At 53.5% G+C, this 27,027-nt stretch overlaps 1 protein-coding gene and 2 long non-coding RNA genes across 3 annotated transcripts; 2 read left to right on the top strand and 1 right to left on the bottom strand.

The window, feature by feature from the left end:
* The first annotated feature begins 5,718 nt into the window (after positions 1-5,718).
* LOC140637757 (uncharacterized) lies at positions 5,719-13,711 on the top strand. The gene is made up of 2 exons (XR_012034789.1): positions 5,719-11,354; positions 12,457-13,711. It is a non-coding gene; the product is annotated as an uncharacterized lncRNA (long non-coding RNA).
* Positions 13,712-15,768: 2,057 nt separating this feature from the next.
* LOC140637756 (uncharacterized) lies at positions 15,769-26,500 on the bottom strand. Its single transcript, XR_012034788.1, has 2 exons — positions 26,336-26,500; positions 15,769-19,978 (listed from the first exon to the last, which is right to left on the bottom strand). It is a non-coding gene; the product is annotated as an uncharacterized lncRNA (long non-coding RNA).
* On the top strand, positions 25,039-26,771 carry DIRAS3 (DIRAS family GTPase 3). The gene is made up of 2 exons (XM_072834020.1): positions 25,039-25,245; positions 25,855-26,771. The coding sequence occupies exon 2, from the start codon at positions 25,895-25,897 to the stop codon at positions 26,597-26,599; it is 705 nt and encodes a 234-aa protein (XP_072690121.1). The 5' UTR covers positions 25,039-25,245; positions 25,855-25,894; the 3' UTR covers positions 26,600-26,771.
* The last annotated feature ends 256 nt before the right edge of the window (positions 26,772-27,027 follow it).

Below are 27,027 nucleotides of genomic sequence, written 5' to 3'. Positions count from 1 at the left end.
TTCACTTTCTTTATGGTGTGTTTTGTTGATGTCAGGTTAGTCGATTCATCAGTTTGAGGGGTGGTACTTTATCTTTTAATTAATCCTAAGGTTATAAATATATTCAGTTTTTTTTTAAAGATTTTATTCATTTATTCATGAGTGAGAGAGGCAGAGACACAGGCAGAGGGAGAAGCAGGCTCCATGCAGGGAGCCCGACGCGGGACTCGATCCCGGGTCCCCAGAATCACACCCTGGGCTGAAGGCGGTGCTAAACCGCTGGGCCCCCCGGGGCTGCCCAGATATTCAGATTTTCTTCTAAAAGTTTTGAAGCTTCACTCTCCGTGTGTAAGATTTTATGCCATCAGAAATTAATTTTTGGATATGAGAATAAGGATTGTCTTTCCTTTCCTTCCTATCACGCAGCCAGTGACCTCGGCCCCGTGTATTATGTCCGCCCGTGATTCCCACCACCTCCTTCCTCCCGGAACTTACCGTGTTCGTGTAGTTCTGTGTCTCTGGGGTTTTAATTACCCTCGCTCTGTAGTAAGTCATGCAATCTAGAAAATCAAGCTCCTTTGTCCTGTTTGTCTTCAAAACGTCTTGGCTCTTCTTGGACATTTGCTCTTGCATCTCATCATATAATCATGTGCCAGTAAAACCATCTGAACTTTTTCTTTGCAGAACGGTTTTGGGCTACTGTTTCAAGTTATTTCGTAATGACAAGGCTATTTAGATTTTCTATTTCTCTTTCAGTTACTTTCAGAAGTAATATTTTCCCAAGAACTTTTTTTTCATTTCTTTGAAAGTATCGGTGTGAATACTTTATTCTATTCCCACCTTTTAAAAACTTTTTCCTGTCTGTGGATATGGCCCCTTGTTGATGTGTATTCTTACCTTCTCTCTTCTCAATCTTACCAGAGATTAATCTATTTTTATAATCTTCTCAAGGAACTTTTACTTTGGTAGTTTTTCTCTATTTTATCTTAGTCCTATTACACTATTTTCTCTATTATGTTCTTCCTTCTACTTTACTTGTGTTTGTTTTACTAGAAAATCGGGTTGATTCCAAATCAGCTTTTTTTTTTTTATCAACAATTGAGGATATGGCTTTCTTAGTTCTCATGGCTATTATTACTCGTTCATCCGCCTTCCATTTTGTAAAAGTTTGTTGCTATTATGTTTTCTCATATTCTGCTCATCCTTGTGGGTTTATAGCAATTAAAAAAAATCCCACTACTGTAGTTTTAATGGTTTGGGGGAAAGGAATAAAATTAGATATATGTGTTCAATCTGTTATTTATATCTGGAATATTTTTATTTTTATTTTATCTGGATCATTATTTATTAATCTTTCTTATTTATCATCTTCTAGTCCTCCCTCTGATATACCTTGTTTAATTTCTTCAACTCTATCTTTCATTTCACAAATTCTTCTTCTGCTTAACCCACCCACTGGGTTTTATTTGAATAATAACAATTTTCCTTTATAAAAGTTATGTCTAATGGTCTTTGAAATCTCCCATTTTGATGGCATTGCATGCTTATTTCTGTGAGTTTACATTCTATTTAACTATTTAATCCATAGCTATTTTGCTTTAATCTGTGATTATTCCACTACTTAAAGTCCTTCAAGATCTAAACTAGGTGTTCTTTGTTTCCTCTTCCTCTCCTCATAGTGGTTTGGCTTCTTGTGTGTTTGGTTATATTTTCTGCAGAGCTGATATTTATTTTATTGATCTTAATCAGTGACCATCCTAGAAAGCCAAAGAGTGAGGAAGCTCTCCCCTAGACAGGGTTTGCATTTGCATTTGCTTTTGCTCAGAGCCAGAGGGTGCTCCCCACCTGTTAAAAACTCGAGCCCCCCCGCCCCCGCTCGAAGCCCAGGCTTAATCTCTGCCTTGTTACTTAGCTTTTGACTGTGGTTTTAATTAACCCCAGCGTTTGCCAGCGGGCCCGCTGCGGAGAGCTGTGGGTGAACTGCTCGCACCTCCGCTTCTCACGTGTTGCGGGGTTCTGGGGCGGGAGGGGAGGAGTCCTACATCTCTTCCCGCAAGCCCGGAGAGCAGATTAAAAGCATGGTTTCGGGTCGTGTTGATCTTATGGTAGCAAGTGCTCCATCAAACCTAGTTCTCCGTCGTGTCAGGCTGCGTTTTATTTTTTATTATTATTATTATTATTTTATTTATGATAGTCACAGAGAGAGAGAGAGAGAGAGAGGCAGAGACACAGGCAGAGGGAGAAGCAGGCTCCATGCACCGGGAGCCCGACGTGGGATTCGATCCCGGGTCTCCAGGATTGTGCCCTGGGCCAAAGGCAGGCGCCAAACCGCTGCGCCACCCAGGGATCCCCCTCAGGATGCGTTTTAATCTCGGGGTTCTACTGTCATGGGGTTTCGGCGTCGATGTTCACTCAAGACAGAAGTTCTCTGATCTTCGCAGTCATCTCTCCCTCCCAGCCAGTGCTTGAGTACCTTCAAACATTCCCATTTCCTCCCTTTATCTTCCTTTGGCTTTTCTCCAAATTCACAACCGCCTCGGTGTGCTAATTTTTCTAATGATACAAAAATCTCCCCCAAGTTTTTCAGTCCTTTGACTTCTGTTTTACCTTCTCCAGAGAATGAGCCTGTAGCCCTGAGCTGTTCAATGTGGTAGCCACTAATTCCATGTGACTACTTACTTACTTTTCTTCTTCTTCTCTATTTTTTTTTTAAAGGCGGGGGGAGAAAAGAGTGGGGTGAGGAGGGGGAGAGGGAGAGAGAAACCCTAAGCAGGCTCCACACCCAGCACAGAGCCCAATGCGGGGCTCCATCTCATGACCCCGAGATCGTGACCTGAACCCAAATCAGGAGTCAGCCACTTAACTGACTGTACCACCCGGGTGCCCCCCCACCAATGGGGCTGATTAAAATGAAGTAAAATAAATTTAGTTCTTGGTGAAAAAAAGATCTCAAAAGAGGAAGATTCTGAGTGACTCCGTTCTGCATGTTGATGGGTTCCTTGGAGTTCAGCTCACCACCTGTTAACTGCCCGTCTTGGTCCCAATGGCCATCGATAGCCATTGCCCTAACCCCTACAGATACCCCTAACCCCTAACCCTAACCCCTAACACTACCCCTAACCCTAACCCCTAACCCTAAGCCTAACCCTAACCCCTACAGATACCCCTAACCCCTAACCCTAACCGGTGCAGGGGCCGCACAGAGTGCTGGGAACCCGGAGACTACTGTCTTCCAGGCACACTTTGAAGGCCCTTGGGGTCTCCTCGTAGCCAGCCCTGCCCGTGCAGACTCCACGTCTTGCTGGAGCCTTCTCCCCGGCCTCCCCCCGGCCCTGGGGGCCCGGGGCCTTCACTAGCCCCCTTCACATTCTTTAGGACTACGTGCCTTCTAGTAAGTCACCCGAGAATGCACGTAGTGTTGATGTACCTACATGGTAAATGGGCAGCATTGCTATGGGAGTGGCCGTTGGTTGCTTTTGGCGGGATCCTTTCCAGGCACGAATCTACACCATGGAATTCTAGAATTCCAGAGCCATGCGCTTGGTTTCCTATAACCAAACGTGGACGGCAGTGCCCAATGTTAAGGTCATTATTCTGAAAGAAAATGGCAGGAAGGTGATGGCGTGTCACCATCTTTTCTGGCCTCCCGTCCCTGGCAGCTGGACACCCAGCCCGCGCCCCTTCCCGTGGGGGGCGGAGACGCCTTCCCTTTCCCTGCCGCGAGGTCTCCGTGCGCCACGGCCTTCCGAGTGGAGGCCTGTCCCCGGCGACGCACACCCGGAGCCCCGTCCTGTCCCGCCTCCTGTTTCCTTAGGTCGGGCCCACGCGGACTCTGCTCCCACACCGAGGTGACTCACACACCCACGCTCCAACAAATACGTCCTTTCTGGATTTCTAGTTTTACATGGCAGCTAGTTTCCTAATAAATCTGAGCAGAATTCGGAGAAAACTCGGGTCCCTTTCCCTCCGGGATTTGGGCTTGCTGGATCCCAGGCTCCTGGGCGGTGATTTCTGCCCCGTCTCCGTCTAGAATGGGCAAAGTTGCCGCTCAGGATCGCTTGGTCCTTCCTGGATTCTTTCTCTGCAGCGAGGCAGCCCCGGGTCCTGCGTGGCGCAGAAGTAGACTCTCCGTGGGAGGAGCCTGGGCGACAATTTAGCAAATGGGCCCGTTCTAAGGGACCCTGGAGCTCTGTTAAAATCACGGAGCGCAGCCGGGCCAGACAACGGAGGATCTGCAAGAGGCGGAGGCGCAGGTGGGAAGTCTTTTCCCAAACTCCTCAGCTCTTACCTCTCACAAGGGCAACGCATTACCCGGCAAACTGACTGTGATGCTTCCACTGATTCTAGAAAACGCGAAACTGCTCAGCTCCTGCCTTTCTTCCAGCTTTTCTGTCAAGGAACCGGAAGGAGAGAGAATAGCCATCGACAAGGGCCAGATAGACATTTAGCCTCCGAAACACGCTGGTCCGGGTAAATTCAAGTCGAAGACACGGGGCCACGCAGATGGGATCAGTTATCCACGGGTGGTGACGGCCTGGGGCCTCCAAACGGGGCGGGCTGCCAACGAGCCCGAGGCGGGATCGCTCGTCTGCGTGGGTCCTCATCACGCCGAGGTAAACCGACCCCTCGACCTCAAATCTTACAATGCTGACGCTGAGCTGATGAACTTGACGGTGGATGAAGCCACGGGGCCACAGGGCCCTGGACTCCCACAGACTCGGCGCGGGCGCGGGGAGCTGGGTGCTGGCGCGGCCGCCGAGGACGACTAGCCCGGGGCCGCTGTGGTCCCGCGGAGGCCATGTGAGTGACCGCTGGGATACACCTGCCACGGGCCAAGGTAGAGTTCAGCCACATTGGTGGAGGTGTTTCTGACCCCGGGGTCCTGGGATCAAATCCCGCGTCGGGCTCCCGGCATGGAGCGTGCTTCTCCCTCTGCCTGGGTCTCTGCCTCTTTTTCTCTCTGTGTCTGTCATGAATAAACAAAAAAAATCCTTAAAAATAAATAAATAAATAAATTTCAGTTAACAGCAAGGTTATATTGGTTTCAGGTGTAGAACTCGGCAACTCTCACCAACATAAGCACCCAGTGCTCATCACCACTCCCTCCTAAACACCCACCACCTGTGTCACCCCTCACCCGCCCGCCCTCCAGGAACCTCAGGCTGTTCTCTACGTAAGAGGCTGTTTCCTCCTTACATTCATCTGTCTTGTTTCTTAAGTTCCCCCTGCGAGCGGAATCCTGTGGTGTTTGTCCTCCTCTGGCTGGCTGCTTTCACTTAGCGTAACGCCCTCTCGCCCGTCTGGGTCTTTGCAAATGGCAAGATTTCATTCCAAACCCATTTTAAAATGAAGAGTCCTTGCAGACGTTCTTTAATCTTCCCCTTCACTCTGGGGGCTGCTGTCCCCCCCCCCCCGGCTCTGCTCAGTCCCCTGATTCCTGAGCACAGAGGGAGGGTCTGCACTATTTCATCTTTCTAGGTTTTCCACCCACGAGGGGGGCACCAGGGCAGTCCCCGTAGCTCCCTCTTTAAGCCCTTTGGCTTTTTGTTTTGTTTTTTAAGGATTTTTATTTATTTACTCATGAGAAACACAGAGAGAGGGGCACAGACCCAGGCAGAGGGAGAAGCAGGCTCCATGCAGGGAGCCCAACGTGGGACTCGATCCCGGGTCTCCAGGATCAGGCCCTGGGCTGAAGGCGGCGATAAATCGCTGAGCCACCCGGGCTGCCCACCCTTTGGCTTTTTGGCAAAGCAATGGAAAAACCCTTTATAAGGACCGTGGACACATCACGGTGGAAGCCAGTCCATGACAGTTCCCTCCTCACTTGCTTCCCAAAGTCAGCTCAGCCAAAATCCTTTTGAAACAAAAAGCACAAATTACGGCTAATTTAGGGCAATTACAGGATTTACAAATTAAACGTATCCGCGCCGGTTTCCCTAGCAACCATCTCTGAATCACAAGATGACGAGCTTGAACTATTGTTCTATTGAATAGACCCCAGTATGGAGAGAAGGCCGCGTGCCTGACGCCCGTGAGTACCCACCTGCGTGTGGGCAAGAGGGACCCCGCGCGTGGGGCAGGACAGTAGGGTCAGATCCAGACCCGGTCGCATCCCAAGACGCTGGTGGGGCATCAGCCGCAGAGAAAGGGGCTTGAGCGGAGCTTGGCAATGGAGCAGGCTGGGCAGGGCCCTGCGTCCCGCTGCCAGCACCTCGCCGGGGCTGGGGGCGCGCCCCGTCTCAGCTTTCCACCTACGCAGCAAGGGGCTCGAGCTGGATCCTTTCTCTGGCTTTTCCAGCTCTCTAAGGAGCATGACTTTTCTGGTTCTGGACCAAGATGTCGCATTTACAGTCACCAACGGTGAATGAGGCAACTTTAGTGGTGGTCATGCTGGAGCCCTCCAACGGGACCAGCCACCAAAGGGCTGAGTCTGGACCCCCACGGGGCAGCCTTCCTGAACCCGTGAATTCTGGAGAAAGAGGCTCTCTGGACCCTAAGCTGGGATGCAGCCGTGTTTCCCAGGGGGCAGCAGCTGCAGCAAAGAAGTGGCTCCAGCCTGTGCGCAGCCACCTGAGAAGAGGCCGCGCCAGTCGGGACCATAGTTGGACGCTCACGGGAAGAGGGTCCCTCCCTCCCATTGTTAGAAGCGAGGGAGAGGCTCTCGGGGCCCGTGTGTAGACCGGCAGGAGTGCAGGAGAGTCTCCTGAGGTCCCTAACCCGGGGTGGGGCTCCCAACCCCCGGGGCAGGTGCAGAACGGAGGCCGAAGGCGCACGTGGGCCGTGGGGGCTCCTCCTTGCGCCTCCTTACTCCCGGAGGACGGACGTCCGGCCAGCACACCTCTGCGTGGAGACCCGCGAGGAAGGCGGGCACCGCGCCCGCACCATCCGGGGCTCAGTCCCCGAGAATGAGGCCGTGCCAGGAGATGCTTCAGCTCCTCCCGTGACAAGTTTGGGCGGGCACAACTCTGGAGTCACTGAATTTTAGTGGGTTTTCTACGGTTTCTCAGCATGAACCAGTGGAGTTTTGTGATGTTTAAGGGGATGTGTTTATGGGCGTGTAGTTTGCGAGCCCTTTGCTGCCAGTCACGCGGGACTGTCACCATTGGGAGCGTCATCCGTCCTCGCTGCACTCTTTTAGGTTCTTCCGTACGATACTTCAAAGTCCACCGCTTGGGAACCAGCACATAAGGAGGCAAGAGCCCCGTGACGTGCTTCGCCCTGGACGGCGGTGGGTGACCGTCCACGGGTCAGACGCGGGAAACACGGCGCTCAGGGACGAGCTGCCGCGACCGCCTGCACTGGGTGGGGTGGCCTACCCGCGGCCGTGGCCGCCCTGCTCCCTGCGGGCCTGAGTGACCGGCCTCCAGCCCCGTCCTTCCATCCTGTGGTCTCCGCCGGAAACGGGCCGTGGAGGAGAAGCCGCCCGGGTGCCACCTTCCGGGGAGGAATCTAGGCCCCCGGTTTTCAGAGTCAAGGAAGGGTCTGCAGGGTGGAGGGTGCTGACGGCTAAATCCAGCGCCGGTGACGGCGATCGGCCCCTGCCCCTGCGCCAGGCGTGGTGCTCAGTGCTTCGCCTCACATCCCCGACCTCGACGGCAATCCCGTGGCAGGTGGGGCACCGAGGCAAGGAGGCTCCGAGGAGCTTGTGTGCGGCGCCAACTAGAAGGCGGAGGGACTCAGCCAGTCCGGTGTTGGCTTTCACCTCCCTGCCCGCCCCGTTCCTCCCGGCCCGGCCCCAAGTGACAGGTGCGTGTAAAGGAAACGAGCCTGGAATTGGGATGTTCCTTAAGTGTTTGGGTCTGCGGGGCACCCACACTTGACCAATTGTGTTTGTTGCTCTCCGGGCTTGAGAAGAGACGGCAGGGTGAGGAGGCAGCGGGTGGTGGAGCAGCCCAGATGCGGGGGCTGTGGGCACCGGGGTGGGCCATCCCGGGGACCCCACGCCCCACCAGCTCCTGCCACGGGGACTCGCCGGGCCAGCGGGGCTTCCACTGCCTGCCTGCAGATGTCCTCGCTGCAGCGCCAGCCGGCTGGAACTGGGAGCATGCCAGGCTTCCCCCAGCACCCTACAGCATCCGTGACAGAAACTGCTAGAAAGGCCGCTGTTTTCTCTGAGCGACCGTATCTGCTTGTTCCTTGGCAAATGCTTAGGTGCCTACGCAGGAGGCTGCTGCCCCTGCTGCCCAAGCACCTGCTGCCCCTGCCGCCCGATGATGCTCCCCTAGGCCTGTGTGCTGGCGGCGCTGGTGCCCCCGGCGTCCTGCTTGCAGGCCCGGGGTGGCTGCGCACGGTGCTCTGCTCCGGGTCCCAAAGCTGGCGATGGGGGAGGCAGGTCGCGGCTAATCCATCCAGCCCCAAACTCCACGGGCTTTACCTTGGTTTTGCTCGGAGACCATGGGCTCCCGCGGCTGCCCACACGGCCCCATGAGCACCGGCTTGCTCCCACCTTTAGCAAAAGGGCGAGCCCCGGGGTGTGTGGTCCAGGTACGGGGTCCACCTCCAGCACCCCCGCCGGCCTGTTTTCCTCTGATCCTTCTCCCCACCCGACATCCCCCCCTCTGAGTACGTCTGTTTGCACTTTTACCAAAACATCCTTCTCGGAAGAGGATAAGAACATTTAGAAGAGTAACAAGAGTAAAGGTGATTCGATGACGTGATCCGGGATCTCCAAGTGGCTTGCCGGTCCCTCAGCGCTTGTGCTGAGCTTGCGCGGCCGTGGGGTGCGGGGTGAGGGAGGCAGCCCTGCGGCGACCCGACCGGGGGAGGCTCTGGGCCGGGACGGCAGCGGTGCTGGGCAGTGCTGGGAAACGTGCGGAGGGTGGGGAGCCGCCCGCCACGTATTAGGGTGCTATTGGGGCTCACTGGACGCACGACGAGCCTGCTGACGTGCCGTGGTGAAGGACACGGGTCCACACATCCAAATGCTCCCCCGGAGCTTCCTCGAGGTGAAGCATCTCTCCAGCTCCCAGAGCCCAGCACCTAACTGCACGCACGGTCCTCAAATGTACTGAATTTTCCAGGAATACGACTCCCATGCAAACCGAGGGAGGACTGCACTTTGCTCAAGAGCTTTACCAGGAATGTATCATCACTTCCAAATGTGCCACCGTCAGGGACCCTGCTTCGGGCGTGCGAGTCAACAGCACAATCCACCTGTCGTGTCTGCATTTGCGCGGGCGCGTTCGCGACGACCCTGCCATAGGTACCCGCTCGCTCGCGTAGCCTTTCCCTCTAAATGTGCAACATGAAGAAAGAGCTGACGGTACACATTGTCTGAGCGCTGTCTTGCATGTCCTACCACCCGGGTTACGCACCGTGAGGAGGGGCACGCGTCTCCCAGCTCCACGATGTCTCCGGTGTCCTCCTGCCTGAACACACACATTCGGGTTGAAATACATATTCTGTTTGTTTATTTATTTATTTATTTATTTATTTATTTATTTATTTATTTTTTTTTTTACTGGAGCATAGTTGACCTGCAGCATTAGCTTCGGGAGTCCAGCCTGCTGGTTCAACAGGCCCGCACGCTCCTCTCTGCTCGCCGTGATGACCGTGGCTGCCACTGTCGCCGTCCGACGTCGTCCCGGCATTGCTGGCTATGATCCCCGTGCCGACCTCCTCCTTCCCGTGACTCCTCTCTGTTACCACCGTGCGTTTGAACCTCTTCATCGCCTGTTTTGCCCCCAACCCCCCAACTCCCTGCGCTCTGGTGATTACTAGTTAGTTCCCTGTACTTATGATTCTGTCTCTGTTTAAATTTTCTTTTTTTTAAAGATTTTATTTATTTATTCATGAGAGACACACAGAGAGAGGCAGAGACACAGGCAGAGGGAGAAGCAGGCTCCACGCAGGGAGCCCGACGTGGGACTCGATCCCGGGTCTCCAGGATCACGCCCTGGGCTGAAGGCAGCGCTAAACCGCTGAGCCACCCGGGCTGCCCCCTGTTTAAATTTTCATGTAAATTCTAGTTTGTTGACATACAGCACGATATTGGTGCCAGGAGTCGAATTCAGTGATCCATCACTCACACGCAACACGTGCCCTCCTTCGTGCCCATCCCCCACCTCCCTCCATCAGCCCCCATGAAGAGTCTCATGATTCCCACCCCCTCCTCCCCCTTCCCATGTGTTCCTCTGTTTTTCTTCTTAAATTCCACATATGAGCGAGATCACGTGGTATTTGTCTTTCTCTGACTCACTTCACTGAGTGTGACCCACTCCCGTTCCATCCACGTCATTGCAAATGGCAAGATTTCATTTCTCTGATGGCTGACGTTCCAGCGTGTGTGCATCTGTGCCCTGCATCTTCTCTGCCGTGCTGGGAATGCCCCACTGACTGTGGGGATGGATTATACTGAGAAATAGGCTGACGATTTGTTCTTGTTTATTTCATTTTATTTTTTATTTTTTTAGGCTGACGATTTGCACACTCCTCTTTGTGCGAGATACATTTCAGTAATTTAATTCAAAAACCAGTGCTGCCTTAGGTCGGTCGCAAGGAGCCGTTTGCTTACGCTACCCGTGGTTAATAATGTAACAGTTGATGTGACGGTTTATGAGCAACACTGATGAAATAAAAGGGGAAATCCTCCAAGATCAAGAATTCCTAATAAAAGAATGAAGTTGAACTCTTGGGAAAAAAAAAAAAAGCCACACACAGAATGTAACTTGAACGTTTGAAGAGGACGGTTCAACAAAGACGCAACACCTCAGAAGGAGGCTTGTTGGGGCACCTGATGGCTCAGTGTCGTTAAGGGTCTGACTCTTGGTTTTGGCTCTCCAGGTTGGGAGATCGAGGCCCCGAGTCCCCGTCAGGCTCCGTGCGGGGTGTGGAGCCTGCTAACCTTCTCCCTCCGCCTCTGTCTCGGCCCCACTCACCCCGCGTCCTGCGAGGGTCTTGCTGATTTGCGCCCAGCCTGCGTTTCCCCTGGTCCCGGAGGCACTTTGGTCTTGCCCTTGGTCTACCCGAGGCAGAGGCTCTGCACACCGACCGGCCAACGGGAGGACCAGGACGGGAACGGCTCCAACAACACGGAGCTGCGTGATCCACCCGAGTGAGTGCAGCCTCGGGAAGCTCCGCTGCAGGAGGAACACGCTTGCCAGCGCCTCGGCGCGGGCCACAGGCTCCCCCGTCTACGTGGGGGATATGGAGATTTGGGGCTTAGGTTTTCACCTGAGTGTACGGCTTAGTAACGGGGCTGTTCTCGGTCTTGGCCGTTGCTGCTCTCGCTGTTGCATGAGAGAAAGGCGAGGGGTGAATGGATAGAGACGCTGTGGTCCGCGTGTACACTGGGATGGTCCTCAGCCCTTGGAAGCGACAAATGCCCACCATGTGCTTCGACATGGATGGACCTGGAGGGTGTTATGCTGAGTGAAGTAAGTCAATCGGAGAAGGACAAACATTATATGGTCTCATTCATTTGGGGAATATAAAAAATAGTGAAAGGGAATAAAGGGGAAAGGAGAAAAAATGAGTGGGAAATATCAGGGAGGGAGACAGAACATGAAAGACTCCTAACTGGGACATGAACTAGGGGAGGTGGGCGGGCAGGTGGACGGGGGCGGGGGTGACTGGGTGACGGGCACTGAGGGGGACACTTGGCGTGTTATGGAGGATGAGCACTGGGTGTTATGCTATATGTTGGCAAATTGAACTCCAATAAAAATTTTTTTTTTTAAAAAAAAGAGAAAGGCACGGGGCAGGGGGAAAGCGCCCATTCCCTTGCCTGCGTTTCGAGACCCTTATAATCCTTCCTTAAGCTGACTGAGAAGTCAGCGTATCCCCCACTGATCCCTCGCTGGCGCCTATTAACCAGACAAAAACCACCACCGCAGAACACGGTGTGCTTTTTATGTGTCAGCTTTTGTCTAACTGGCCCACTTACACCTGGATGAATCAGTTCTGCCTTCGGGGCTGAATTGAATGCGGCTTCCTCTGAAAGCTCCCCGAGCAAGCTCTTCCCTGTGCGCTGCAAGGGCTACGTGTTGGCTCTATTTTCACGCCCTAAATCAGAGGGCATGGTCTGCAGGGGATTTGGCAACCAGTTTTGGGTATGAGTAGCTATTTCTGAGATGTTTGAAGGTGGAAATACTGGAGTTTCACATGTCAGCCGTTTCCCTCCTATGGAAGTGCATTTCATATCGGGTGGGCACTGGTGTTAGACGCTCATATATGTGATTTCCTTGAATCCTCATGAAGATCCTGGAAGGTACATGTTACTCCATATTTGCCCAGGGTTATTCTAGAAACAATGAATTGCAGGGCCAGAGGCTGTCTGATTCTTCAGGACATGCCCCCCCCCCGCCCCCCGCCTCGCCCTGCACAGAGCTGCTCACAGGTGTGGGGAAGGGCAGCCGTGGCCGGGTTTAGGGCGGTGGCGGCCAGGATGGAGAGAAGCTGGGGGAGGTGAGGCTGCGCTGGCCCTGGGGCTTCGTCCCGGTCAGATGGGTGCGTCCTGAGCCAGAGCTCTGTCCTCAGGCAGCAGGAAGACCCTACGTGTGAGTCAGAAGGCTTCGGTGACACATCTGGAAATACGGGGCCGGCAGCCGCTCATGGTTTCAGAGCTGGCCTAGCCCAGTGGCTGCACGCGCGCCCCGAGAGCCACGCCGTATGCATTTGGATCCTGGTCGTGGGGCTCTGACGAGTCACTTGCCCCCTTTGAGGCCACTCTCGGCGCCTGATTCTTTTCATCTGCAACATGGAGACGACAGGGCTTACCTCTCCGTGCTGGGCCCGACCAGTCTACAGAGTATCTGGCCAGCAATCTTCGGAGCTCTGGAGGTCAGGGACAGCAGGGAAAGTCTGCGAAACTGTCACAACCAAGAGGAACGTAAGGAAACACGAGGACTGCATATAATGCAGTAAGTAACCTGCGCCATAGACAAAGGACATTAGACAAGGAAATGAGGAAATCTGAATAAAGAACGGAGTTTAGTTAAAAAGAATCGTACCAATATTGGTTCATTCATTGAAACAAATATGTCATGACAATGTAAGGTATTTGTAAGAGGAGAAACTATGAGATTTATAGGAACTGTCAGTGCTGGTTAATTTTATGTGTCCGCTTGGTTAGGCCATGGCCCAGCTGTTTGGTCAAGCACAAGTCTAGATGATTCTATGAAGATATTTTTTAGAAGTGACTACTATGAAATCAATAGACTTTGATGAAAGTAGATTACATTCCAAAACGTGGGTGAGACTTATCCAATCAGTTGAAGGCCTTAAGAGAAAAGCTGAGGTCCTCTCAGCAGAAATCTGAATAAAGTACAGACTTGCATTCATAATTACGTATCAATATTGGTTCATTAATTGTGACAAATGTACTCCACTAATTAAGATGTTAATAATGGGGGAAACTGGCTGTGGGGTATACGGGGTATATCTCTTTACTATCTTTGCTCTAATTCTGTAAATCTAGAACTGTTATAACATTTTTAAAAGTGCTTTAAGAAAATCGGTCTTGCAGAATTCAGCTTTACTGACAGAAATAGAATCTTGCTTTCAAACAGTGAAACGAGGAGCATATGCCATTTTGTTCCACAATAGCATCCAGAGTCTTGCTGTAGTGACACAAAGGAATGAAAATGGGTTTCTCTTTATGGACTTGCACAAAAAAGTACTTTTTGTTTAACCAATGAGTGTTTTATAGCAGAAACACTGTGCATATGGAAACAATCAAAACGGAATACACTGGGAAGCAGAATTCTGTTACTTAAAAGGGACATAAAACGTGCTTCTTGTTTTTAATGGGGTAATTATTTTTCATTCTTTAATCATTTGTCCTCTCTTTGTAGGTAGCTCTTTTCTGTCACTTTAATAGCCCATAGTGGTGGAAATAAAGAACTAGGAATGGGGTTAAAGTAAATGTTGGGATGAAAGGTCTTAGTTCCGTCTGGCAGGTCCTGTTCAGGACATCAGGCAAGTTGAAGATGAAACTATTCATTCAGAAATATTTATTGTTTGCCTACTGTATACTAGGAAGTGTGAGGCTTCTAAAATGAATCATTTACAAGTGCTACCCTCAAGCATCTCTTTTATAAAAGATTTTATTTATTTATTCATGGGAGACACACACAGAGAGAGGCAGAGACACAGGCAGAGGGAGAAGCAGGCTCCCCACAGGAAACCTGATGTGGGACTCGATCCCAGGACCCTGGGGTCACGACCTGAGCCAAAGGCAGATGCTCAACCACTGAGCCACCCAGGTGCCCTACCCTCAAGCATCTTATCATTGTTCATATATAAAGCAGACATGCTTTATATATGAATATATAAATTATATATTGTAATTTGTAATAAAACATATAAATTATATCCTTATATATCATGTGTGTATAACAGTTGTAAATATGTAAATCATATATATATATATATATCCTACATATCTCACTCTTTCTTTGCCTCCCATAGGCAACTTTTCTAATGTGTTTAGTATGTATTTTATATGTGTGTGTTCCTACAAAAATTTATAATATTGATTTGTAGGCATATATCTTTAGTTTATATAAATGGTGAGGTGCCATATATCTTACCCCATTTTCTTTTTTCAGCAAAATATGTTTTTTTTTTAATTTTTATTAAGATTTATTTATTTATTTAGGATAGACACACACAGAGAGAGAGGCAGAGATACAGGAGGAGGGAGAAGCAGGCTCCATGCAGGGAGCCTGATGCAGGACTCGATCCCGGGACTCCAGGATCACACCCTAGGCCAAAGGCAGTGCTAAACCACTGAGCCACCCAGGGATCCCCAGCAAAGTATGTTTTTAAGACCCATTCTTATTGTTATGTGAATATAAGGCACCCTTATTGCTACATAATATTCCAAGGTGACCATCTTAAGAAGAAAGAAAGCAAAATAAATGAAAGAAGGATGAGAGAAAGAAAGAAAGAAAGAAAGAAAGAAAGAAAGAAAGAAAGAAAGAAAGAAAGAAAGAAAGATTGATTCTCTTTTGCTGGTCCAACCGTGGTATTGGACACTCTCCTCCCACCTACCTCCTCCTCAAGGAGGCTTCAGTTGGCTTGTGCTTTCCCTTGGGTCTAGAGGATAAGTATTCACTTACATAGACCTAATTATCTAGGAAAGTTTCCAAGGGAGGATTCCAGCTCATTGCATTAAGAAGACTGTGGGTAGCCTCTTCAAAGCTATAATTAGTGCTACTCTATAAACCCTCTCTGCTTTCTGAGAATATATCAGTTCTGATTCCTATGGAACTTTTTCTCCCCTGACCGTAGAGGGCTATAATAATTCCATCTCTAAAACTCCCATAGTATTTCTGAACATTAATTATGTTTCAGGATGTGTACCAGTGGTAGAATGACGGTGAAGGGTCTGAGAGACAGGGGCAGGCCTGTCCTGGCTGAGACTGAGGGTCTGGGCCCTCTTTAACGGGTCTTAACCTCCTTCTGTGGTTAGAATAGGTGCTGAAGTTATTCTTCCTGTGTTTGAATCCTAGTTCTGCAACTTTCTAGCTGTGTTAAACTTTAGCAAATCACTCATCTAGGAAATGAGGTAATTAAACCACAGATGATTGATAGGGTAAATTCCAATTCAACTGCTTCATCCATAGATACTTTCTTGCCTCTGTGCCCTTTTGACATCATTCTTTCCTCTGAAATGTCTTTTTCCCAGTGCCCTTCTCTCCCTTCAAGGTTCTCTCCAGACAGTATGTTCTCTATAAGGTTTTCCTTAGAATTCAGATTTAAATAAAGAATGAAAGAGTGTTGAAGTTGGAATAAATAAAGGTAAGATAAAATCTTTTTTTAATTAATTGATCCAACAGATAACTGTTTAAAGTATCAGTAGTAAATAATACACTTTATTAGGTGATTACAGCATATGGGTGAGTGAAATGAATGACATTAATGGTGCAAGGGATGGGACTGACAAATTGGGGATACTGTGTTATAAGGTACCTGCATTGCATGTGAAGTGGTACAATGTAATTTGGAAGTGGACTTAAAATTGCTACAAATATATATTGTAAATTGATATGCTTAGAGAGGAGAGAAAATGGAATTATATAAAATGCTCAGCTCAAACCAGAAAGGGCAGAAAAAGGGAAAAAATAAGCACAGGATAAACACAATGAATAGAAAACACTTGCAGACATGGTAGATAGTAAACCCCCCCAAAATCATTAATCACATTAAATATAAATGATCTCAATATATTAATTAAAAGATAAAGACTGTTGGGGTAGATTTAAAAAGATCCAAATATATATATATATAGTTTTTTCAATAAGAAACCCATTTTAAATATAAAGAAACAGATTAAAAGTAAGGGGGTGGAACAAGATATAATAGTACTAATCAAGAGAAAGCTGGAATAGCTATAGTAATTTCAGATAAATTAGATTTTAGAATAGGGAAATTATCAGGGATAAAAGGGGTCATTACATAATGAAAAAGGAGTCTATTCCCCAAGGAAATATAGCAATCTTCAACATGTATGTACCTAATAATAGGACATCAAAAGACATGAGGCAAAACCAAAATGAATTGCAAGTAGAAATAGACAAATCCATTGTTACGGTTGGAAACTTAAATATTCTTTCAGTAGTGGATAGATCCAGCAGACAGAAAATGAGTAAGAATCCAGTTGAAAAAAAAGAGCACCATTAATCAACTAGATCTAATTGACATTTATAAAATACTTCATCTAAAAACAGCAGCATACACATTTTTTTTCTTCAAACTCATGTGGAACGTTTGGGGCCATAAAGCAGACTTGAACAAATGTATACGACTAGAAGTCATACCAAGTATATTTTCAGACCAGAGTGGAATTAAACTAGAAATCAGTAACAGAATGATAGCTAAAACAAAACAAGAAAACCCAAACCCTCCCAGATATTTGGAGATTTAACAACACACTTTTTATTGGATGTAAAGAAAACAGTGCTCATAGGGGAAATTTATAGAACGAAGTGCCCATATTAGAGAAGAAAAATCCAAAAGCAATCATTTGACTTTTCACTTTAGAAAACCAAAGAAGAACAATTTACAACTAAATCAAGCAGAAGAAAGGAAATTTAAAACATTAGAGCAGAAATCAACAAAATTAACTGGAAAATATACCCCCATAAATCAATGAAACAAAAAACTTTAGCTCTTTGAAAAGATTAATAAAATTAATAAACCACTTGCCTAGCTAACCAAGAAAAAATAGAAAGAAGACACAAATTATTGATATCAGAAATGAAATAGGGGTCATCACTACTTACACGATGGACACTGGAAGGTCAATAAAGGACTACAGTGATCGAGTAAGGAACTACACGGGTGGTTTTAAGATCTGCTGTATCAGAAGTACCTGAGGGGGCCTGTTAAAATGCAGACCCCCGCCCCCAGGTCTCACCTATATAATCTTTTTTTAATTAATTAATTAATTCATGATAGACAGAGAGAGAGAGGCAGAGACACAGGAGGAGGGAGAAGCAGGCTCCCTGCAGGGAGCCCGACGCGGAACTTGATCCCGGGACTCCAGGACCGCGCGCTGGGCTGAAGGCGGCGCTAAACCGCTGAGCCCCCCCAGGGATCCCTCACCTATATATTCTGATTCTGTAGCTGTGGGTTCTGTATTTTCAACAAGAACCGTAGGTAATTCCAGTGCACCTGATCCACAGGCTGAAAAGCACTATGGGGCTCACGTGAAGGCCTTAACCCCGGTCGGAGAAACGAGAATATAAAGTAGGATATGTCTGGGCCAGGGGCTGATGGCGTTTTATCTGGGGGCCTCCTTTCTTTATGAGGTAGAGGATGATATCCCTGTGAACAAGGGGTCATTTACAGCTGCAGGAAGCAGTCAGGCTGGGAACAGAAGTGGTAGGAAGTGGTAGGAAAATGCTTGCATGGGGTTCTGGAGCAACCCTGATCCTGGAAATCAACATTATAAAGATACCACGTCCTTGTGAAGGATGGAGAACACAAGTGCCATTAGTTTTCTTTTTTCTTTCTTTTTCTTTTTTTGCCATTAGTTTTCTACAGAGCTTAAAAGGGGGAGGAGCCTAGAAAAAAACTAAAAAAAAAAAAAAAAAAAACAGGCTTCTAGAATTATAATTGTGAGGCTCCTGAGCCTCTGCTAAAGAGGCGAGCCAGGCTCCCCAGCCTCTACCCGAGAGTCCTCTCTCCCCGCCTGGTCTCCTCAGTGGTAAAGTGCAGACAAAATAGTTTCCACTTCGTAGGCTCAGAGCGGGTCCTAAATGGGCTCACGCACGGGAATTATTAGAGCAGCACCTGTCTCGCGGCAAACCCTCACCTGCACATCAGCTCACTCTCGCTCCACAGGCAACACCAGGCTTGACTTCTACACAAATAAGCCAATTAATCTTACTTCACACACGGCCACTTTGTCCCCATCTTACATGGGAGGAGATGATGTAAAAGGAAAACCCATTGTCTTAAGTCCCCGCAACCAGAACCTGAGCCAAGGGGACTGGAGACTAGGTCTCCCGACTCCAGCCTCACTTCCTGAGAGTTTACTTGGTGCCAGGTATTGCGAAAAGTACTTTTCTCTTTTTCTTAAAGATTTTCTTTGTTTATTTGGGAGACAGGACATGCATGAGGGCGCCAAGCATGAGCCAGGGAAGGGCAGAGGGAGAAGCAGTCCCCGCTGGGCCGGGAGCCCGGGATCGGGGCCTGCGCCAGGGCGATGCCAAATGCCGAGCCCGGGCGCCCGAAGAGGGTACCTTGGAGCACGCAGCCATCGAGGCTCCAGGGAAATGCCCTAAGCAGCAGGCCTGGGGCAGCTGGTCTGGCACCTGCGCCCACAGGGACCCTCGCCTGCCCACCCCCCGCCCCTCTGAGCCCCACCTGCCGGCGCCCACCTGCACCTGCGAGGGCATCGGAGCTAAGGAGTCTCAGCCCCACCTGGGAACAGCTCCTAACTACGCGGAGCCAGGAAACCAGTGCCTGCGGGGCGGCAGGTGCGCGGGCTGGGAGGGCTTCCTGGAGGCGGGAAGTAGTTTGCAGGTGAGCCTCCCGCAGGTGGAGCAGGCGAGCTGGGGACGGGTGCAGGGCGAGCTGAGCGCAGGAGGCGACGGAGAGCGCTCCGAGGATGGGATCCACAAGCCGGCGTGTGCCAAGGCTCCTGGAAGGTAAGTGTTGAAAGGGATTCGGGGTCTGTCCAAGGGAGCGCGGAATATGGGCGAGACTTTGGGCTTTAATGGGAGCCACGAGTCGGGTCGTTTGGGTTTTTTTGCGAGCGCCTCTCAAAATGAATGGCTTTTTACCTTGATCTCATGGAAGAGTCAAATGCAACTCTAGGAAATGATAGAGGCCGAGTAACCCCAGTCCGTGTCGGTCAGCGGTGACACCTTGCACAAGGTGCCGGGGTACTAACGTCCACGCAGTCCCCGTCATACTCCGATTCCGCAGTGTAGCTCACACCTGTGTACGTATTGGCGTCTGTGGGATTCTCTCGCACCCGGAGGTTTGCGTATCTATAACCACAGTCGAAATATGCCTCAAAGATGATGCCCTTTTGTCCCTAACGATTTTACCATTGGGCATGTTGTATAGAAGTTCCATTATCCATTTTAAATTAATTTTGTAAGGTGAGAGATTTAGACTTGAGCTTTTTGGTTGCGTGTGTGTTTTTGTCTACGAATGTCCGCCGGCTGGCACCGTTTACGGGGAAGACCGCCTGTCTGCGTGCAATTGCTTTCGCGCCTTTGTCAAAAATCACCGGAGCCAACGGAGCCCGCCTGTGTGCCCTGCCCTGGGTTCCCTCGTCCGCTCACTGGCCCCGTGTCCGTCTGTCTGCCAGTACTGCGCTGTCTTCATCGCTGCGGCTGCATCATTTTATCCGTCCCCTTCAAGAGCATCAGCTGCTCCAGGTGCTTTGCCTTTCCCTAGGAATTTCAGAATAAGCCTGCTCGTGTCCACAAAAGCCCTACTGGGATTTTGGCAAGAATCGCATTAGATCTTAGGTCAACTTGTCCTTCTCCTTCTCCGTCTGCCCGCTGCAGCCTCTGCTTGTGCTCGCGCTCTCTCTCTGTCAAATAAATAAATAAAAATCTTAAAAGAAAAATTAAAAAAAAAAAGCCTTAGATCAATTTGGGGGGAACTGACATCTTTCAAAGTTGAACTACATGAACATACTCTCTTTTTAAATTTGATTTCTAAAATTTTTTTTTAATTTTTATTTATTTATGATAGTCACAGAGAGAGAGAGAGAGAGAGGGGCAGAGACACAGGCAGAGGGAGAAGCAGGCTCCATGCACCCGGAGCCCGATGTGGGATTCGATCCCGGGTCTCCAGGATCGCGCCCTGGGCCAAAGGCAGGCGCCAAACCGCTGCACCACCCAGGGATCCCTAAATTTGATTTCTTTTTGCATTTAGATCCTTCGTGTGTTTTGTTAAGTGTATGCACATTATTTCATTTTATTTATTTATTTATTCATTCATTCATTCATTCATTCATTCATGAATAAGAGAAACAGAGAGAAAGAGAGAAAGAGAGGCAGAGACCCAGGCAGAGGGAGAAGCAGGCTCCATGCAGGGAGCCTGACATGGGACTCGATCCCGGGTCTCCAGGATCAGGTCCTGGGCTGAAGGCAGGCACTAAACCTCTGAGCCACCCAGGGGTCCCCATATTTCATTTCCTTTTTAGCAATTGTAAATAATACTATTTTTAATTTCGGTTTCCATATAACCTGTGTTACTGTATAAAAACACCCTTTAGCTTTTTTTTTTTTTTTTTTAAGATTTTATTTGGGAGAGAGCATGTGTGCACGAGTGTGGGGGTGAGCAGGGCAGAGGGAGAAGCAGACCCCACTGGGTGGGGAGCCTGATGTGGGGCCTGAGCCCAGGACCCCAGACCACGACCTGAGCCGAGGGCCGACGCTCAACCACTGAGCCCCCCAGGCGCTCCCATCCTCTTACTTTCAACCTACCCTCGTCATTAAATGTGAAGTGAGTTTCTTCTCACCGTAAACACCATGTATCGTCTTGTGCTTCTTTTTGTCTGCTTGTTCTAATCCACGCTGCCAACCCGATTTTTTCATTGGTGTATTTACACCATTTACGTTGAAGGTGAATCTTGATAGATTTGAGCTTAAGCGTGCCGTCTTACCATTTGTCTTCTGGTTTTCCTGTTTCTCCTCTCTCACCTTTCTGTGGGTACATTTTTCAGAACTCCACCTTAATTTACCTTTAGAGTTTTTGAGTGCATCACTTTTTATATAAAAACTGCCATTCTAGGTGTTATAATGTGTGGATGCGACTTACCACCTCGAGTGGAGCGCGGAGGCCTGGGTGGGTCCCTTGCCTTCCTCAATCTCTAACAGGATTACCTGGAGTGTCAGATGTTTTCATCACCAAATGTGATTGTAAAAACTCATGACAAGGATCTTCTATTTACCCCAATTTTTACCTATTTTAAGATTCTTCTTGGGTGTAGAATTTACAACGGACTGTTCTTTTTTTTTCATCACCTGAAAAGCGTCCTGCTATTTCCTCCGCCTTCTGTGGTTTCCCACGAAGTATCTGCGGTCACTGAATTAGTGTCCCTCTGTTATGTTGCTTCTTTCCATTTGCTTTTAAGAGTTTTTCTTTGTGTTTAGTTTTCAGAATTGAATTATCGGCCTGGATTTCTTGGGAGTTATCCTGGCGGGATTTGCTCATCTTCTTGGAACTGTAGCTTTGTGTCTTTCACCAAATTTGGAAAGTTTTTCAGCCATAATTTTTTTCTAGTACTCTTTCAGACCTACCGTCTTTCTCCTCTCCTTTGACGACTCTGATTCTGCAAAGATTGGAATTTTGATTACTGACCCACAGGACCTTGTGACTCTGTTCATTTATACCCAGTCTGTTTTCTCTCTGTTGTTTATTTGTAATGAATTTACAAATTCATTTACAATGGATTTGATTACTTTATATTCAAGTTGACGCAGTCTGTCCTCTGTCATCTTCATTCTACTACTGAGCTCATTCAGGAAATTTTTAGAATTCCTATTATTATATTTTTCAGTTCTATAATTTCCATTTGGATCCTTTTTATACAGTTTATTTGCTGAAATTTTTTTGAAGGATTTTATCTGAGAGTGAGGGAGCACACACAGCTGGGTGGGCAGGGGGAGAGGGAGAAGCAGGCTTCCCGATGAGCAGGGAGCCCGATATGGGGCTCGATCCCAGGACTATGGGATTATGACCTGAGCCACCCAAGTGACCTGACAGTTTTAAAATTTTTATTTGCTTCAAGAAAATCTACAAGTGATTCCGGAACTATTCTTATGATGGTTTTAAAAATCCTTGTTAGGTAATTCTAACATCTGACTCATTTCGGTCTCGGTTTCAGTTCTCTCTCCCTCCCTCTCTCATACATCTCCAAACTTTGGATCCTAATTAGCTGCTATCTGCTCCTTCAGGGCTGTTCTGTTCCTTTGAGGCGTTGGCCCAGTGCAGTGTTGGTTCCCTGGGTTAGGTCGCTTATTAAGATTAAATATTTTATACTGTCTTTTGGGGTACAAACTTGATTTTGATGTAGGAGCTATGATTTCATATTTTCATCATTCCTTGTTAATTCTATTTAATAATCTCTTAATTTGACCTTCCTGGCATTTAAATGTTTTAGCTTTGGGATACATAGCCTGCAACCTGTGGGATGCCCTGGCTGCTGCAGGGTCCTGGGGGGGCACAGGGAGGACAGCCCCCACCCCGTCTATTGGGGTCTCAGCCCCCCGATTGCGGGCTCAGCCACCGCATTGCAGGTTCAGGGGACTCAGCCCCCCCATCGCGGACTCAGCCTCCCCATCGCGGGCTCAACCCCCCCCATCGCGGGCTCAGCCCCCCCCATCGCGGGCTCAACCCCCCCCATCGCGGGCTCACCCCCCCCATCGCGGGCTCACCCCCCCCCATCGCGGGCTCAGCCCCCCCATCGCGGGCTCAACCCCCCCATCGCGGGCTCAACCCCCCCCATCGCGGGCTCAGCCCCCCCATCGCGGACTCAGCCCCCCCATCGCGGGCTCAGCTCCCCCATCGCGGGCTCAACCCCCCCATCGCGGGCTCAGCCCCCCCATCGCGGGCTCAGCCCCCCCATCGCGGGCTCAGCCCCCCCATCGCGGACTCAGCTCCCCCATCGCGGGCTCAGCCCCCCCATCGCGGGCTCAGCCCCCCCATCGCGGACTCAGCTCCCCCATCGCGGGCTCAGCCCCCCCATCGCGGACTCAGCCCCCCCATCGCGGGCTCAGCCCCCCCATCGCGGACTCAGCCCCCCCATCGCGGACTCAGCCCCCCCATCGCGGGCTCAGCCCCCCCATCGCGGACTCAGCTCCCCCATCGCGGGCTCAGCCCCCCCATCGCGGGCTCAACCCCCCCATCGCGGGCTCAGCCCCCCCATCGCGGGCTCAACCCCCCCATCGCGGGCTCAACCCCCCCATCGCGGGCTCAGCCCCCCCATCGCGGACTCAGCTCCCCCATCGCGGACTCAGCCCCCCCATCGCGGGCTCAGCCCCCCCATCGCGGACTCAGCCCCCCCATCGCGGACTCAGCTTCCCCCCTCGCGGGCTCAGCCCCCCCATCGCGGACTCAGCCCCCCCATCGCGGACTCAGCCCCCCCATCGCAGGCTCAGCCCCCCCATCGCGGACTCAGCCCCCCCATCGCAGGCTCAGCCCCCCCATCGCGGACTCAGCTCCCCCATCGCGGACTCAGCCCCCCCATCGCGGGCTCAGCCCCCCCATCGCGGGCTCAGCCCCCCCATCGCGGGCTCAGCCCCCCCATCGCGGACTCAGCCCCCCCATCGCGGGCTCAGCCCCCCCATCGCGGGCTCAACCCCCCCCATCGCGGGCTCAACCCCCCCATCGCGGGCTCAACCCCCCCCATCGCGGGCTCAACCCCCCCCCCCATCGCGGACTCAGCCCCCCCCCCCATCGCGGACTCAGCCCCCCCATCGCGGGCTCAGCCCCCCCATCGCGGGCTCAGCCCCCCCATCGCGGGCTCAACCCCCCCCATCGCGGGCTCAACCCCCCCATCGCGGGCTCAGCCCCCCATCGCGGACTCAGCCCCCCCATCGCGGGCTCAGCCCCCCCATCGCGGGCTCAGCCCCCCCATCGCGGGCTCAACCCCCCCCATCGCGGGCTCAACCCCCCCCCATCGCGGGCTCAACCCCCCCCATCGCGGGCTCAACCCCCCCCCATCGCGGGCTCAGCCCCCCCATCGCGGGCTCAACCCCCCCCCATCGCGGGCTCAGCCCCCCCCCATCGCGGACTCAGCCCCCCCATCGCGGGCTCAGCCCCCCCATCGCGGGCTCAGCCCCCCCATCGCGGGCTCAACCCCCCCCATCGCGGGCTCAACCCCCCCCCATCGCGGGCTCAACCCCCCCCATCGCGGGCTCAACCCCCCCCCATCGCGGGCTCAGCCCCCCCATCGCGGGCTCAACCCCCCCCCATCGCGGGCTCAGCCCCCCCATCGCGGGCTCAACCCCCCCCCATCGCGGGCTCAGCCCCCCATCGCGGACTCAGCTTCCCCCCTCGCGGGCTCAGCCCCCCCATCGCGGGCTCAGCCCCCCCATCGCGGACTCAGCCCCCCCATCGCGGGCTCAGCCCCCCCATCGCGGACTCAGCCCCCCCCATCGCGGGCTCAACCCCCCCCCATCGCGGGCTCAGCCCCCCATCGCGGGCTCAACCCCCCCCATCGCGGCTCAGCCCCCCCATCGCGGACTCAGCTTCCCCCCTCGCGGGCTCAGCCCCCCCCATCGCGGGCTCAGCCCCCCCATCGCGGGCTCAGCCCCCCCATCGCGGGCTCAGCCCCCCCCATCGCGGACTCAGCTCCCCCATCGCGGGCTCAGCCCCCCATCGCGGGCTCAACCCCCCCCATCGCGGGCTCAACCCCCCCCATTGCGGGCTCAACCCCCCCCATCGCGGGCTCAACCCCCCCCCATCGCGGACTCAGCCCCCCCATCGCGGGCTCAACCCCCCCATCGCGGGCTCAGCCCCCCCATCGCGGGCTCAACCCCCCCCATCGCGGGCTCAACCCCCCATCGCGGGCTCAGCCCCCCATCGCGGACTCAGCCCCCCATCGCGGACTCAGCCCCCCCATCGCGGACTCAGCCCCCCTCGCGGACTCAGCCCCGCGGTGCCCGCAGTTCCCGAGCTCCCGCTGCCGGGGTGTCCGTCCGGCCCCGAGGCCGTGATTGGTCGCTGCCGCCGCCCCGCCGCCCCCCAAGCCGGGAGGTGCCGCCCGCGCTGCCAGGGGCGCCGTCGCCGACGCGGACCGGGCAGCAGGGAGTCTGCGGGCCGCGCAGCACCTGGTCCCGGGTAGAGGTAGAGGGGCTGGGGGGTCGGGGGCTGGGGGGTGCGGGCGGATGCGGGCAGGTGCGCGGGCAGCGGTGCGGGCGCGCGGGGCGCGGTGGTGAGGAGCGCCCTGGCCCTGGGCCCCGACCCCCCCCCGCCCCGCCCCGCCGCAGCAGGTCCCCGGCCTCGGGCGCCCCGCGGTGTGTGCAGGCCGCGGCCCGGGCACGGCGCTGGGCGTTACAGGAGCGAAGGCGGGCGGGGGCTGGGCTCGCGGGCGCGGGGCCGAGCCGTCCCTTGGGTGGGCGCCCGGGCCGCGCTCCTGCAGCAGGTGCGGCGGGCGGGCGGGCGGGCGGGCGGCTGCGCGGCTCCAGGCCCTGCAGCAGGTGCGGCGCCACAGGTGCGGGCCGGGGCGGTCCGGGGAGGTCCGGGGAGGTCGGGGCCTCACCGCAGGCGCGCGCCCGCCCTCCCTCCCTCCCTCTCCGCGCGGGCGCCTGGGGGGCACCTGGGGGGGCACCGGGGGGGACCTGGGGGGCACCAGGGGCGAGGCCCTGGGGGGCATCTGGGGCGGGCACCCGGGCGGGCGAGCTTGCGGGGCGTCCCCGCGGCCATGCCCACGCGTCCTCGCCTCTTCCTCCCCAGGCACCCGCCGCTCCGGCCGCGCCCCCGCCGGCTCCGCGCCATGGGCAACCAGTGCTTCGGCTTCCGGACGCGGCTGCTGCAGCGCCTGCGGCCCCTGCCCGCCCTCCTGGTGGTGCGCGGCGCCCCTCCGCAGGGCCAGGGCAAGGACTACCACGTCGCGGTGCTCGGCGCCGCCGGCCTGGCCAAGGGCGCGCTGGTGCGGAGGTGGGTGCGCGGCGGCTTCCAGGACGCGTGCCTGCCGGGGGCCGAGGGGGCCGAGGGGGCCGAGGAGGGGGCCCGGGGCGCCCAGGCCGCCGATCCCCCGCGCGCCCCCCGCGCGCCCCGCGCGCCCCGCGCCCGCCGCGCCCTGCTGCGCCGCCTGGCTGCCGGGGCGCCCGCCTTCCCGCCCGCCTGCGCGGCCTCGGAGAAGCAGATCCTGGAGGAGCTGCAGCCCTTCTACGAGCTGCTGTGCAAGGTCAAGGGCAAGAACGTGCGCCAGTACCCGATCGTGCTGGTGCTGGGCAGCCGCGGCGAGCAGGGCCGCTGGGAGCTGACGATCCGCGAGGGCGTCGCCTGCGTCGAGTGGGACTGCGCCTTCCTGGAGACCTCGGCCGCCATGGGCGTCGGCGTGCAGGAGCTGCTCCACGCGCTGCGGCGCCACGAGCGCAGGCCCGGCCCCGCCGCCCCGCCCGCCCCGCCCGCCCGCCGCGGGGCCCGGCTCGCCAAGGCCGCCGAGAAGCTGCTCGGCCACTGCCTGGTGCTGTGACGCCCCCGGGCCGCCGCCCGAGCCCGAGCGAGGAGCCAGCGAGCGCCCCCGACCCGCCGACCCGCCGAGCGCCCCCGCCCCGCAGCTGCCGGCAGCGCACAGCCCTTGGTTTTCCCACCCAGAGAACCCCGATGGTTAAGGCCTTGGCGTTGGGGGAGGGGAGGGGAGGAGGATGGAGAGGAGGGGGGAGGGGAGGACGGAGAGGAGGGGAGGAGAGGAGGAGGGAGAAGAGGAGGGAGAGGAGAGGAGAAGAGGAGGAGGAGGGGGAGGAGGAGGGGGGAGGAGGGAGAAGAGAGGAGGAGGAGGGGGAGGAGGGGCAGGAGGAGAAGAGAAGACAAGGAGGGGGAGAGGAGGATGGGGGAGGATGGGGGAGGAGAGGAGGGGGAGGGGAGGAGGAGGGAGGAGGAGGACGGAGAAGGAGGGAGGAG

This window comes from Canis lupus, chromosome 8, assembly GCF_048164855.1.
Source record: "Canis lupus baileyi chromosome 8, mCanLup2.hap1, whole genome shotgun sequence".
NCBI classification, from domain to species: Eukaryota; Metazoa; Chordata; class Mammalia; order Carnivora; family Canidae; genus Canis; species Canis lupus.
This window is presented reverse-complemented; position numbering and strand designations above follow the sequence as displayed.

Excerpts from the sequence above, each read along its gene's own strand:
- DIRAS3 (XM_072834020.1), top strand. The coding sequence starts at position 25,895 with ATGGGCAACCAGTGCTTCGGCTTCCGGACGCGGCTGCTGCAGCGCCTG.